The sequence below is a fragment of the Saimiri boliviensis genome, chromosome 3, assembly GCF_048565385.1.
Source record: "Saimiri boliviensis isolate mSaiBol1 chromosome 3, mSaiBol1.pri, whole genome shotgun sequence".
NCBI classification, from domain to species: domain Eukaryota; kingdom Metazoa; phylum Chordata; class Mammalia; order Primates; family Cebidae; genus Saimiri; species Saimiri boliviensis.
Window position 1 is genome coordinate 23,559,924 of NC_133451.1, and position 13,777 is coordinate 23,573,700.

At 36.0% G+C, this 13,777-nt stretch overlaps 1 protein-coding gene across 1 annotated transcript in view; it reads right to left on the reverse strand.

Annotated features, from left to right (window-relative positions):
- Window positions 1-13,777, reverse strand: part of DHX15 (DEAH-box helicase 15) — a 55,375-nt gene that overhangs the window by 22,355 nt on the left and 19,243 nt on the right. Inside the window, exons 4-5 of the mRNA XM_003927483.4 lie at window positions 6,004-6,163; window positions 4,514-4,732 (exon numbers count right to left, since the gene is read on the reverse strand). Of these exons, the coding sequence (XP_003927532.1) occupies window positions 4,514-4,732; window positions 6,004-6,163 (379 nt within the window). The remainder of the gene's footprint in view (window positions 1-4,513; window positions 4,733-6,003; window positions 6,164-13,777) is intronic.

Genomic DNA, 13,777 nt, shown 5'->3' on the forward strand with positions numbered 1-13,777 from the left:
CCTAGATGGTATAGCCTATTGCTCCTAGGTTACAAACCTGAGGAGCATGTTATTGTAGTGAATATGGTGCGCAAGTTTAACACAATGGTAAGCGTTTCTTCATCTAAACAAAGAAAAGGCACAGTAAAAATAGGCGTAATAGATAGAAATCAGTACACCCATAGAGGTCATTTGCCATGAATGAAGTATGCAGGACTGAAAGTTGCTCTGGGTGAGTCAGTGAGTACTGAGTGAATGTGATGGCGTAGGACATTCTGTACCCAACTGTAGATTTTATATAAACACTGTACATTTTGGCTACATAAAATTTATCTTAAAAGGTATTTTCTTTTTTTGATACATTTTTCTTCAATAATAACCTTAGCATACTATAACTTTTTAACTTTATAAACTTTTAAATTTTTTCAACTATTTGACTCCTTAGTATTAACACTTAGCTTAAAACACAATCACAGTGTATAGCTGTGCAAAAATATTTTCTCTAAGCTTTATTCTAATTTAAAATTTTTTTACTTTTTCAATTTCTTAAACTTTTTGGTTTAAAGACACAAACACACACATTATTAGCCTAGGCCCCCACAGGGTCAGGATCACCAATATCACTATCTTCTACTTTAACATCTTAACCCACTGGCAGGTCTTCAAAGGCCAGTAACACACATGGTGCTGTCATCTCCTGTGATAATCATACCTTCTCCTAGAATACCTCCTGAAGGACCTGCCTGATCCTGTTTTACAGTTAACTTTTTTTTTGGTGGGGGGCGTTGGGGGGTAAAGACGGGGTTTTGCTGTGTTGCCCAGGCTGATCTTGAATTTCTAGACTCAAGCAGTCCTCCTGCCTCAGGCTTCCAAACTGCTAAGATAGACCCCACCCCGCCTTTTTTTTTTTTTTTTTAAAAGATGGAGTTTTATTCTGTTGCCCAGGCTGAAGTGCAGTGACATGATTTCTGCTCACTGTAACCTCCACCTTCTGGGTTCAAGAGACTCTCCTGCCTCAGCCTCCTGAGTAGCTGGGATTACAGGCATGCCCCACCACACCCGGCTAATTTTTGTATTTTTTTTTTTTTTTGGTAGAGACATAGGTTTCACCATGTTGGCCCCGCTGGTCTTGAACTCCTGAAACTGTGATTCCCCTGCCTTGGCCTCCCAAAGTGCTGGGACTACAGGCATGAGCTACCACACCCGGCCATTACAGTTAACATTTTTAAGTCAAAGGAGCACACTCTAATGATAAAACATGTAGTATATCACTGGCAGTATTTGTATGTGGGGGAACATGTAGTATAGTAAATACATAAACCATTAACAACGTCCTATTATTATGTACTGTACGTAATTTTATGTGCTATATAGTACTTTTAAATAACTGGCAGCAAAGTAGATTTGTTTGAACTAACATCACCACAAAGCAGTGAGTAATTTGTTGTGCTATGATGTTGTAAGGTTATGTTCAGTTCCATTATAAACTTATGGGACCAGCACCACTGCTATCTGAGAAGTCTGTCTTGACCAAAATGTTGCTATGTGGCACATGACTGTATTCTAAGGCATTTGCATTCAAGAGAAGACATAATGAATATCAAGACAAAGAAAAATAGAGATGAATTATGTATGACAGCTCTGGGAGAGGCAAAGGAACTTAAAAATGAAGGCAACACTGCAGACAAATGTATCCTAAACTTTACTGAAGTATTAATTCAATTAAACCCAGAAGTATGTCAAACACTTAACTATATACTAGGCGGCCTGTCCAATAAATGACCCAATCAGAAGCTACCTTTGTCAACAAACTAGGTTTTATTCAAAGGACAATGATATTAAAGGGCAAGAAAAAATATTAAGACATTTACTTCATTTTTTTTTATGTTCAGCTGTGTTTCTGTATCAAAAAAATACAAAGTTCTTGAACACAGTAAGAACGAATAAATCACTTTTCACCTATTTCAAACACACCAGTTTTCTTAAAGGTTATCTATCTCAAAAATTGTAACACAGAAAATCACTATTAAGAAGTCAATGTTAATAGATCTCCCTTTGAAATACCAAGTTTCTAAAAGAAAATGAAAGTAGAGGCTATTCATCTAAATAAAAAATGTAACAAAGCAAACAAATATTTTTCGAAAATACTGCTTTCAAATGTTGTGCCTAGATTAGAATGCCCCCTGCTGGCATGCAAATAAAAAATTAAGAGCTCTCCAACTTAAAAAAAGATTTCAACATAATACAAAACTAGGCTTCCAACATTCAAGAGTATCTGCAATTTTGTGACTTTTACTGTATATATATGAATGAAAAATAAAAATATACAGATTTTATTTTCTATGTCACAAAATATACAAATTTCACATATTAAAAATTAAGCGCTTAAACTAGACATTTGCTTTATGGCTCCAATATTTTAAAATGACAATTCCAACTTTACTGGAGATTAGACTACTCAATCTGCTAAGCATGCATGGAGCTAAAACAAAATGATGACTATGTAGAATATAAAGGTTTGGAAGTGAAGAAGTCCTGTAACACTTAATGTTTTTAGATAAAGTCCTCAACAGTTTTAAAACTTGCAATAAAAATTTCCCGAGGTTTGCCAAACTTCCAAAAAGTCAACACTATCAGTTGAGAATGCCACAAAACTTATCTGCATTCATGAGAATATAAACACAAACAGGTAGAGAAGGAAAAGGAAGTTTCACTGTCCTATCAGCAGCCATATTATTAGTCAACAGCAATACTGAGAATAAAGACACAAGTTCAGGAGTTTTTGATTAGAGGAAAGATTTTTAGCTCCAAAATCAGCAGTATGTTAGCAAATTAATTTGGACCTTACCAATTAATACACTGCAAGTTGAAAAAACATTTTACTAAGCAAAATTAAAAACGGAATTATTTAATTACAATCACTCTTATCGAATTCCTATCTAGGCAACAATTTAAACTGTTCTCCCCCCACCCTGAATTAACTTAGGTGACTATAGAAGCACTTTTATTTAAGTGGTCAGAATATGTTCTTAAAAACCAGTTTTAAAATTTTATGAGATTACTCAGTTTCATGGAGGCTAATCAAATTTATGAAGAAAGGAGTACTGATTTCGCAGTAGCATTTAACTTACCAAGTAAAAATAACAAAAGTTCACAAAAATGAGAAGGTTAATATTTACTTTAGACCAGCTCTACTAAATACAATGAATGAAACCTAAACAAAATGTTAGGTTTTCTGCTACCTTCTCCCCAAAACTCTTCAACTCATAACTAGAGCAGCACTTTATTTCATGAGAGACTTACATTCTAGCACACATCTGAAAACTCTTGTGCTTACTCCCTTCCTTTCCCCAGCTGTGAGATTCACAGTTAAAAATTATGAACTGCACAAAGCTGTCACAGAGAAGAAGCTTTCAGGTCCTCAACCATGAGGCCATTTGATATTTCTGACAGACTCTCAATATGCTTATGTTATCTGAGTATGATGACAATTTTAAATAGTGATTCAAAAAATAAAAATGTACTATGTACTTTGGAGGAAGTGAAAAACTAGAGAGACCAGACGAAAGAGGACAAAATTATTATCTCAACAGCCTTAATACTGCATTACAGCACAAATGCTGTTTATATGTCATCAAAAAAGCATTTTGGAGCCCATCACCTGGATTCAGGAGTTGGAGACTAGTCTGGCCAACACAGTGAAACCCTATCTCTACTAAAAATACAAAAATTAGCCGGGCATGGTTGTGTGAGCCTGTGATCCCAGCTACTTGGGAGGCTGAAGCAAGACAATCACTTGAACCCAGGAGGCAGATGTTGCAGTGAGCAGAGATCATGTCACTGCACTCTAGCCTGGGTTACAGAGTGAGACACTATACCCCCGCCATCCCCCCAAAAACAAAGACCCTTTAGCAAAAGGCTTTTTAAAACTTTGTATTATCCAAATAGCTTTTGAATTTATTTAGCCACTCAAGAATTCCAAAGCACACCTATAAACACCCTATTGGAAATAAGCTTAGAAATGCTGAATCTGAGAATAAAATTTATATCTAAAAATGAAGTAAATTCTAACTAAGAACTTTTAGCCATCCTTCCCGACCCTCATAAGCATATGGAAAGACAAAACCAAACTGAAATGTTCTGATAATGAATAAGCATTCAAGTTCTCTCACAAGTTAAACAACTGATGAGAACAACCTGATTTCAAAGCAGCTGTGATGCAAAGTCATGCCTAAGCATAATACCACTTATATCCCAGGGATCTCCTAGACTACAAAGGCAAAATATTGAAATTCCAAAAGCATTTAACACTCTTAAAATAATTAACTATAACAAACTCTAGAGGTATAAAAAAGTATTCCTACAGTATACAGATAAAAGAGGTTATATATTTTACATATTTATACAATCAGGTGGAAGAAGAACATTAAAATAACAAAAATATGGTTAACATGCCATGGTCTTATGATTAAAGTTGCTGCATATTAAAAATAGTATGTCAAAAGCTAAATAATAAAGAAAATTAAAATAATACCTCTTGACCAGTTAAGAAAAGAAGAAGATCTCCCTCTTCCTCTTCACACATATGAATCTGGATAACTGTTCGAATTGCTGCTTCAAGATAATCTCTCTCTGGTTCTGGAGTATAAAAGATCTCAACGGGATGTGTACGCCCAGGAATAGTCAGGAGAGGACAGTTATCAAAGTAAATCTGGAATTTTCCTGCATCTAGAGTAGCGCTCATAACTATAACCTGAAAGAAAACAGTAAGTTACTTGAAGCTGTCTTCAAGGGTTCTTACATGGTCTTAAATTATAGCAATATATACTATTCTACATATATATCAGCTATAAAAAAGCCAAGGAAAACCTTCAAATAAACTGTGAATAAAAAAATCAAATATATAATGGTTGAACTATAGTAAAAGTTATTTACATTTTTTAAAATTCAGAAAAAACCCAATGCATAAACTATAATATTTCTTCATTAAATGCCTTAAAAATCAGATTTTATAAAATTATATGTGATTCAGTTGGTAAAAGAAAACATTAATATGTAGTATAATTACTGGTACCATTATTAAAACAACTTTGCAAATAGGAAAAAACAAAGAAAATGCAAAAAATAAAATAAGTTGACCAGATATATTTTAAAAAAGGTTCCTCCATTAAATATTTCACTAGCATTCTGAATTTCTACTTTGAGGTTCTACTTTGAGGTACTGAACCTTGCCAGCACATAAAGTTTAACAAATAATGACCACACTCATATTATTCTTTAAATGTATTTTTAAAAGCATAGATCTAATTTCTATAAACAAAACATGCTTAGACCTCAATTTTTTTTCCGAAAGACCCAGAATCTTTCTTGCCAGTGCTATAAACCCTTCTATAACACGCATACCAGCAAGGGATGAATCTACAGTCCAATGAATGGTATATACATACAACACAGCAAAAAGGGGAATTTCATAGACTTTGGTGGACAAAATAATCAGAAAATAGTTTCAGGCCCTTAACACATAAGAGTGGTCAAGGCACATGTGGTACAGAGTAAAGAAGTAATATACTAGGGTACAAGACTACATTTCTAAGGAGCCGCCTGTCCTGGGTATCGTTACTTCTACTCTCCAGCATTATACGTTACAATGGGTGTGTTTGTGTTGAGACAAGGACATGGATTTGAGGGACAAAGATATGATCCTTAAGTAAAGCCTCTGTACTTAATGAAGGGTAGAGTGAGTAGCACAGATACACAACTATGTCATTAGATTATAAAAGAACTAGGTGGGTTAGAAATTGAGAAGATTTGGCTTTAAAATGCATTACTAAAAAGGGGGAGAAATATCTTTAAAGTCTAAAATGAAGGCATACAAAGTAGAAACAAACAGAACAAGAAGGTACTTACTAGTTCCTTCTTTTAGAGGTGATCTCTTACAGTTGGTTAGTGATCAGTATGTGTTCCCCATTTTTATGCCCCCCCACAACACATACATAATTAAGTGCATAGAAGAAATTACTTCACCTTTAAATCTGATCTCTGTCTTACAACTTCCTTCAGAACACCCATTAGTATATCTGTAGCCAGTGTCCTTTCATGAGCCTCATCAAGAATTATAACACCGTAACGCTCCAGGAGGGGATCATTCATAGCTTCACGAAGTAACATCCCATCAGTCATATACCTATATTCACAAAGAACAAGTTAGTTAAGGTCCCTTTGAGTCATTTTAAAACCAAACTTCATGACAAAAATGAAATGCAAAGACGTTAGGTAAATTAAAAATAAACTTTGGCCCCAAATAAATGTGCTGTTTCATGATCAATTGCAAAATTCAGTTTCAAGAAAATCATATAATTGAACAAGATATGCATCCTCAATTCCTGAGAAATGTAATACTGAAATGTACTGGGAAAACATGGTATGACAGATTATGGAATATAACGATCACATGGTTTCACACAAATTCCAAGGCAAAATTCATCATTTTCAATTCCTTAAACCTTTTAAAAACATACAAATATTCAACATGCAAAACAAACCAATAAACCATTTTAAGTTGCTTCATGTCACACTACTAAAATGTTACATGCAAATATACTTTTTTTTTAAAGCCTTTATAATTCCTTACTTAATAAGCTAACAACAGGCTCTTGGTTCGAAAGGGCTGATAGAGCCTGAGTGTGCCCTCCTGCTCCTACCCCAAATAAATAATCTTAAAGTATAAAAGGAATTGACAAATAAAAGCAGTGGGACTGAGGGCCATTAAACACTACAGAAATGCTGATACATAAATTGAAGATAAAACACAAATGGCATCAGATTGATCAATGAACCAAAAAGGGGAACCAGGCTTAGTTAGGGTTGGCTGAAGTGAAGTCAGCTAATATGGACTCCAGTTATCACAAGAGAGGTGCCAAGTAAGAATGAAGGCAATGAGATCAAGGCTCAAGGTTGTATAACTCTGTAGGGGTCAGCCCTCTCCTGTCCATCCCACTCAGGTTACTGCTATCACTATGAAAAACAACTGCCTTCCTTTTGGCATCTGAACAAAACACAGTATGCCTTTAGATGTTTAAGTCAGAGCTCATTAGGTTAAATAAAAACCCATGATTTTATTTACAGATCTAAAAGTCGTATAAAAAAAATCTGAAGCCATCATTTAAGACTTTACCGTTTTGACTCTTTTTTAGTCTAACCTAGTCTTTCATGGACCAACTGGTTATTTTTAGCTCATGCCATCTGTTGGAGCCTGAAGTTCAGCAAATTGATAGTGGACAAAAAGAAGTGAATCCTTCTCTTTATTTCACCTAAACTTAACTCTAAATTTAATAAACTTTTGGCAAACAAATCCATCTTAACTCATTTATATGCTTCATGCTTCTTGTCCTTGGTCACATTTTTAAAAATAACTACCACATTTCAGGGAGAGACATCATTAGCTATAAGGTTATTTTATGTAAGACCAGGAAAGAAAAAACACTGCCAATTAAACTATGACTCAGTGCCTTAAAGACAGTCCAGCATAGCGCATGAATCAGCAACACTATAGCCTGTAGCTGCTTTGAAATTTATTTGATCTGAGGACATCTGGCAATTTTTCCTGTCTTCCGATGTATTACAGATACAAAATAAGCAATACTCTTATACATGATCTCAGTCAGTAGCAGAACACGACATATAGTTTCCTCTATTTGTGAGTTAACTCTCTTAGCCTCAATAGAGCTGTCTGATGCTTTGCAGGCCAAAAAATAAAAAAGGATTGGTTATTCTTCCAACATTTACTCAAATACCAGCATATATACACCTTGTTGCTCCATTTCCCAGCCTCTTGATACTCAGTACTCATTTCGACATGGAATCATAGTGTAAGGTTTAATATTTTTGAAGGCATTTTAATTAGCAAATACTCTCGGTAGGTATAGACCCAATAGTTCACACTATTTCTGATGTGAGAATATGTACAGCTAGATCAAGTTCAAGCATTCACAGGCAATAATAACCAAACTGCCACCAACTACAAGACCTCAATAGATTGTAAGATACATTCTAACTTCAGACAACAAAAACTTGAGAAAAAGTCACAGAAATGATAAAATATGATTTTAAGTTGAAAACTTCTTAAAATTGGTTTCCAAAGTCACCTTGTTTAATTTGATCTTTTTTCCTCGCATTCTTCAAGCTTTAATCAATCACAACAATATGGAGCAGAGCTAACCAACAGACATTCCTTTTTATTTTTCTGAGGGAAAAAATGTTACAGATGGCAGACTATGCATATTGCAGGTACTAAGATAAATGGCCAAAACTTCTGTGATCAACGGACAATTCCTAATGGTTCACTACTGATCATCGCCCAGCGAGCCCATTCCATGAGGTGCTGCACTTAATTACTTCTTGCATCATCAGTTAATATGGGATCTTTCTTGCCGTTTTTACAGTGAAGAATTTCAAGAAACATGAAAATTTAAAAGTTGGAAGCTCTCAATAATAGTCAAATTAGTCAAACACAAAGGGAAAGCCATGTGAAGATAAAGGCAAACACTGGCTATAAAGCTACAAACCAAGGAATGCCAATAACTGTCAGCCACCACCAAAAGCTAGGAATCATGCAAGACTGCTGGCCCTCAGAGCCTCCAGATGGAACCAGCCTGCCAACATATTGTTTTTGAACTTCTGGCCTTTAAAAGTGTGAGAGAATAAATTTGTTGTTAATTTTAAGACACTAAAAAAATTTAAAAAGAAAAAAACAGAAGAGTACCAGACGATTTGCTATACTGTTAAATATACGAAACCCTTTGCTTAACAACAACAAACAAACTTGACACAGAATTCAGGAAGAACCCGGCACAGAGTCACATTTTACTACCTTTCTTGGTAGTAATGAAATATTTATCCAGGCTAAGGAGTGAGTCTCAATAGCAAATTTTAAGTTTGAAGTTTCAATAAAGAATTAATAAACAAAAATGCCACAGGATAACCAAATTCTACATTTTACTGTGTGCCTTACTATCTACAGTGTTTTCCAACTGTGTCAGGGCAGAGACTCCCTTAAAAAGTTATTGGCATCACATGGGAACTAGTAAGAACTACAAAACCGGAGCCTCATCCCAGATCTACTTCATCAGAAATTTTGAAGGTGAGGCATAGCAATCTGTGCTCTAGCAAATTTTCAAGTGATTCTGATGGTTGCTAAAGTTTGAGAGACACTAGTCTAAGTTACTAAGTTAAGCATGAGGCAGACTGCCTAAAAGAGATGCCTAAAGTAGCAAAAACATCCTTGGATTAAGTAACAGTTCAGCTTTTCAAGTGTGACTGCTTCACACACCAAAAACTCAATGTATTGAATAATATCAACCTAGCTTAAGTACTTTTTTTTTTTTTTTGCAAGAGGTACATGTCGATGTCATAGTAAAACCACAAGCCAACTGCCAACTATGATCTTGGCAAGATGACAACACCTAACACATCGCTAATTCTGATTTGAAGAAAGCATGGTAAAATATTACATCCTGTAACTATATTACTCATTTATATTTTTGTACTTATATATATTTTATGAAACACTCTGAAAAATTACAAACTAAGGGAAAAAACCTCAGAAAGGGCATCGTTTTTCCAAAATGAAAACTGGAAATCCCTACCTCAAATCTTATGATCCCTCCCCACTAAAATTCCAGCTTGATTAAATATTTAAAACAAAAACAAAACAGTAAAATACATGAATTAAGTTATTTAAAACAATACTGGACAGGGCATAACATAAAACCTGGACATCATAAAAGTGGTTAATTCAATACGTGTACAAAATTCAAGTCTCTGTTGCATCAAGTGTCATAAAGCAAAGAAACATGACAAACTGGGCAATAATTGCAACTTATACTCAAAGTGTTAATTCTGTTATAAGCTCCTACAAATCAGTAAGAAAAAGGGCAACCAACTATAGAAAGACGGGCAAAGCATATGAAGAGACATCTAATTCTATCAATTTCATATCGCACATTTGTTCAAATTTAAATTCTCAGAAACTAAGATGCATTTTTTTGTTTTGTTTTGTTTTGTTTTGGAGACAGAGTTTTACTCTTGTTGCCCAGGCTGCAGTGTAATGGTGCAATCTCAGCTCACCACAACATCCACCTCCTGGGTTCAAGTGATTCTCCTGCCTCAGCCTCCCAAGTAGCTGGGATTACAGGCATGCAACAACCATGCCAAGTTAATTTTGTATTTTTAGTAGAGATGCAGTTTCTCCATGTTAGTCAGGCTGGACTTGAACTCCCGAACTCAAGTGATCCACCCACCTAGGCCTCCCAAAGTGGTGGGATTACAGGTGTGAGCCATGGTGCCCGGCCCCAAGATGCACTTTAAAATAGCACCTTAAAAACATCTGTCAACTAGGTAGAAATCCTTCTGAAAGATGAAAAAAGCACCAGTCTCAGATTCCAAAAAGAAATACAAATGGCTAATAAACGTAAAAATGTTTCATTTCACAGAAAATAAATGAAAATTAAAACCATACAAGAGATCTCATTTCTTACTTACAAGATTGACAAAGATAAAAAGTTTTATAATGCTGAGTTGGCAAGGGTAAAGAGACATATGCTCATTTGCTCATTCCTTACTAGTGAAAAGTACATAAAAATCTCTATGGAGGGCAATCTGGCAAGAGCTGATAAAATTCAAACATCCGCTATGACCCAAACAATTTCACTTGAAGGGAATTTATTTCACAGATGTGCATGTGTGAAAAAATGTTTGTACAAGTTTGTAAGAGGATACTAAGGACAGCAACTGTTTCTAACAGCAAAAACTGCAAATGTGAGCTTCCATCAATGGAATGTGTCAAATAAACCAGGGTACAATCATAATTACCATGCAGCCATTAAAAATAAAGCAACTTGGCCGGGTGCGGTGGCTCACACCTATAATCCCAGCACTTTGGAAGGCCAAGGAGGACAGATCACCTGAGGTCGGGAGTTCTGAGATCAGCCTGACCAAGAGGAGAAACTCTGTCTCTACTGAAAATACAAAATTAGCCAGGGGTGGTGGCTCATGCCTGTAATCCCAGCACTTTGGGAGGTGGAGGCAGGTGGATCACAAGGCCAAGAGACTAGCCTGACCAACATGGCGAAACCTCATCTCTACTAAAAATACAAAAAAAAAAAAAGTAGCCAGGCGTGGGGGCATGCGCCTGTAATCCCAGCTATTCAGGAGGCTGAGGCAGGAGAATCACTTGAACCTGGGAGGTGGAGGTTGCAGTGAGCCAAGATGGCGTCACTGCACTCCAGCCTGGGCAACAGAGTGAGACCCAGTTTCAAAAAAAAAAAAAAAAAAAGAAAAAGAAAAAAAAGAAAAAGAAAAAAAACAACTTAAAACCGCTATTAAGAAGTCAAAAAGTGGGCCGGGCGCGGTGGCTCAAGCCTGTAATCCCAGCACTTTGGGAGGCCGAGGCGGGTGGATCACGAGGTCGAGAGATCGAGACCATCCTGGTCAACATGGTGAAACCCCGTCTCTACTAAAAATACAAAACATTAGCTGGGCATGGTGGCACGTGCCTGTAATCCCAGCTACTCAGGAGGCTGAGGCAGGAGAATTGCCTGAACCCAGGAGGCGGAGGTTGCGGTGAGCCGAGATCGCGCCATTGCACTCCAGCCTGGGTAACAAGAGCGAAACTCCGTCTCAAAAAAAAAAAAAAAAAAAAAAAAAAGAAGTCAAAAAGTAACAAGGTTGTAGAGAAATGGGAACACTTATCCACTGCTGGTGGGAATGTATTAGTTCAGCCATTGCAGAAAGTAGTTTGGCAACTTCTCAAAGGTTTAAAATAGAATTACCCGTTGAACCAGCATCCCATTACTAGCTATATAGAATATAAACCCTTCTACCATAATGACATGTGCATGTGTATATTCACTGCAGCACTATTCACAATAGTAAATATATGGAATCAACTTAAATGTCCATCAGAAGTAGAATTCATTTTTACAAGTAGCACATATACACAATGGAATACTATCCAGCCATAAAAAAGAATGAGGTCATGTTCTTGTAGCAACATAGATGAAGCTGAAGGCCATTACCCTTAGCAAACTAACAAGAACAGAAAACCAAATACCTCATGTTCTCACTTCTGAGTGGGAACTAAACTTTGGGTAAATACGGACACAAAGAAAGAACAACAAACACTGGGGCCTACACAAAAGGTGGCTGGGCACAGTGGATCCAGATTGTAATCCCAGCACTTTAGGAGACAGAGGCAGGCAGATCATGAGTCCAGGAATTTGAGATCAGTCTGGCCAATGCAGTGAAGCTCCATCTCTACTAAAAAATACAAAAATTAGCCGGGCATGGTGGTGCACGTCCGAAATTTCCAGCTACTCAGGAATATGAGGCAGCAGAATTGCTTATACCCAGGAGGCAGAGGTTGCAGTGAGCGGAGATCTCACCATTGCCCTGCAGCCTGGGCGACAGACCAAGACTGTCTCAGAAGTTAGAATATGTATTTGTTGCAAGACAAAACAGAGTTTAAGTCTCATATTCTTATTATTATCTCATTTTGGACAATTTTCTTCTATAATGCTCCCTTTGTAAAAATGTAAACAGGGTAAAAATTGTTTTAAAATAAACAAAATAATGTAAGTCCTCAGTATACTAATTGCCTGGCACTTGGTAAATATTCAATAAACAAAGTTGTATACACACTCTTTTCTCCATGTAACTCATAAATCCTTGGAATAACAATATACTCTATGAAACATAATGTAATACACACATATTCCTATCTCCATTAGTTGGGTCAAGGGAATTACATTTGACATGAAATGATAAACCCCAAGCATAGAAAAGAGTCATATATCTGAACAGTGAGTCGTATATTTCAGAAGTTTAGAACAAGATGAATCACACAAACAAAAAAAAACTATCAAATCTGTGAGACACTCTGAAAGACTTAAAAGGATCTAGAAATCAAGCATTCCAGAAGACTGAATTATCTAACATTCCGGAAAAACAACACTTAGTATTTTCTAAATGTCTGAGTTTAAATTTCAGCCTTAGAGTTAAATGGAATCCAAACAAGGCACACATACTCAACAGTTAACGGTGTTGGTTAATGTTAATAATAAATGAATCTTTAGGTTTTACATTTAAATGTTGAGGTATAATTTTTCTACTTACAACTCATCTTTTAGATTAACTCACTATAATCTAATCAAACCAAATGAGTGCCCCTATTAAAAAAAGCTTACCAGCATTAATATGCCTAAATAGGTTTATGTGTAATTTATATACATATAAAGAAATATCTAAAATATTAAGTCTTGTCTTTTTAAAACAGGGATATATATATTATATATATCCCTGTTTTTTATATATATATGTCCTGTTTTATATATATATACATACACATCTCCCTGTTTTAAAAAGACAAGACCTTGCTATGTTGCCCAGGCTGGAATACAGTGGCTACTCACAGGCACAATCCTACTACTGATCAGCTTTTGACCTGCTCAGCTTCCAACCTGGGACAGTTCACGGCTCTTGGGGCAACCTGGTGATCCCCTACTCTCCAAGGAGTTATAGATGCCAGACTAGCACACTACATCCCAGGACTCTTGGACTACTTTACAACCTTAATGTCTATGCATATATCCACAGCCAAAAGAAGATTAAACTACTTCTTTGGGTATAAACAGGTCACTCAAATGGTAAAGTTGTCAATTCCATCTGTTGAATGCATTAAATGATCACCAATGTATATGTTCTCATCTTAATGATTTAAAACGTAATTTTTTACTATTTTCCA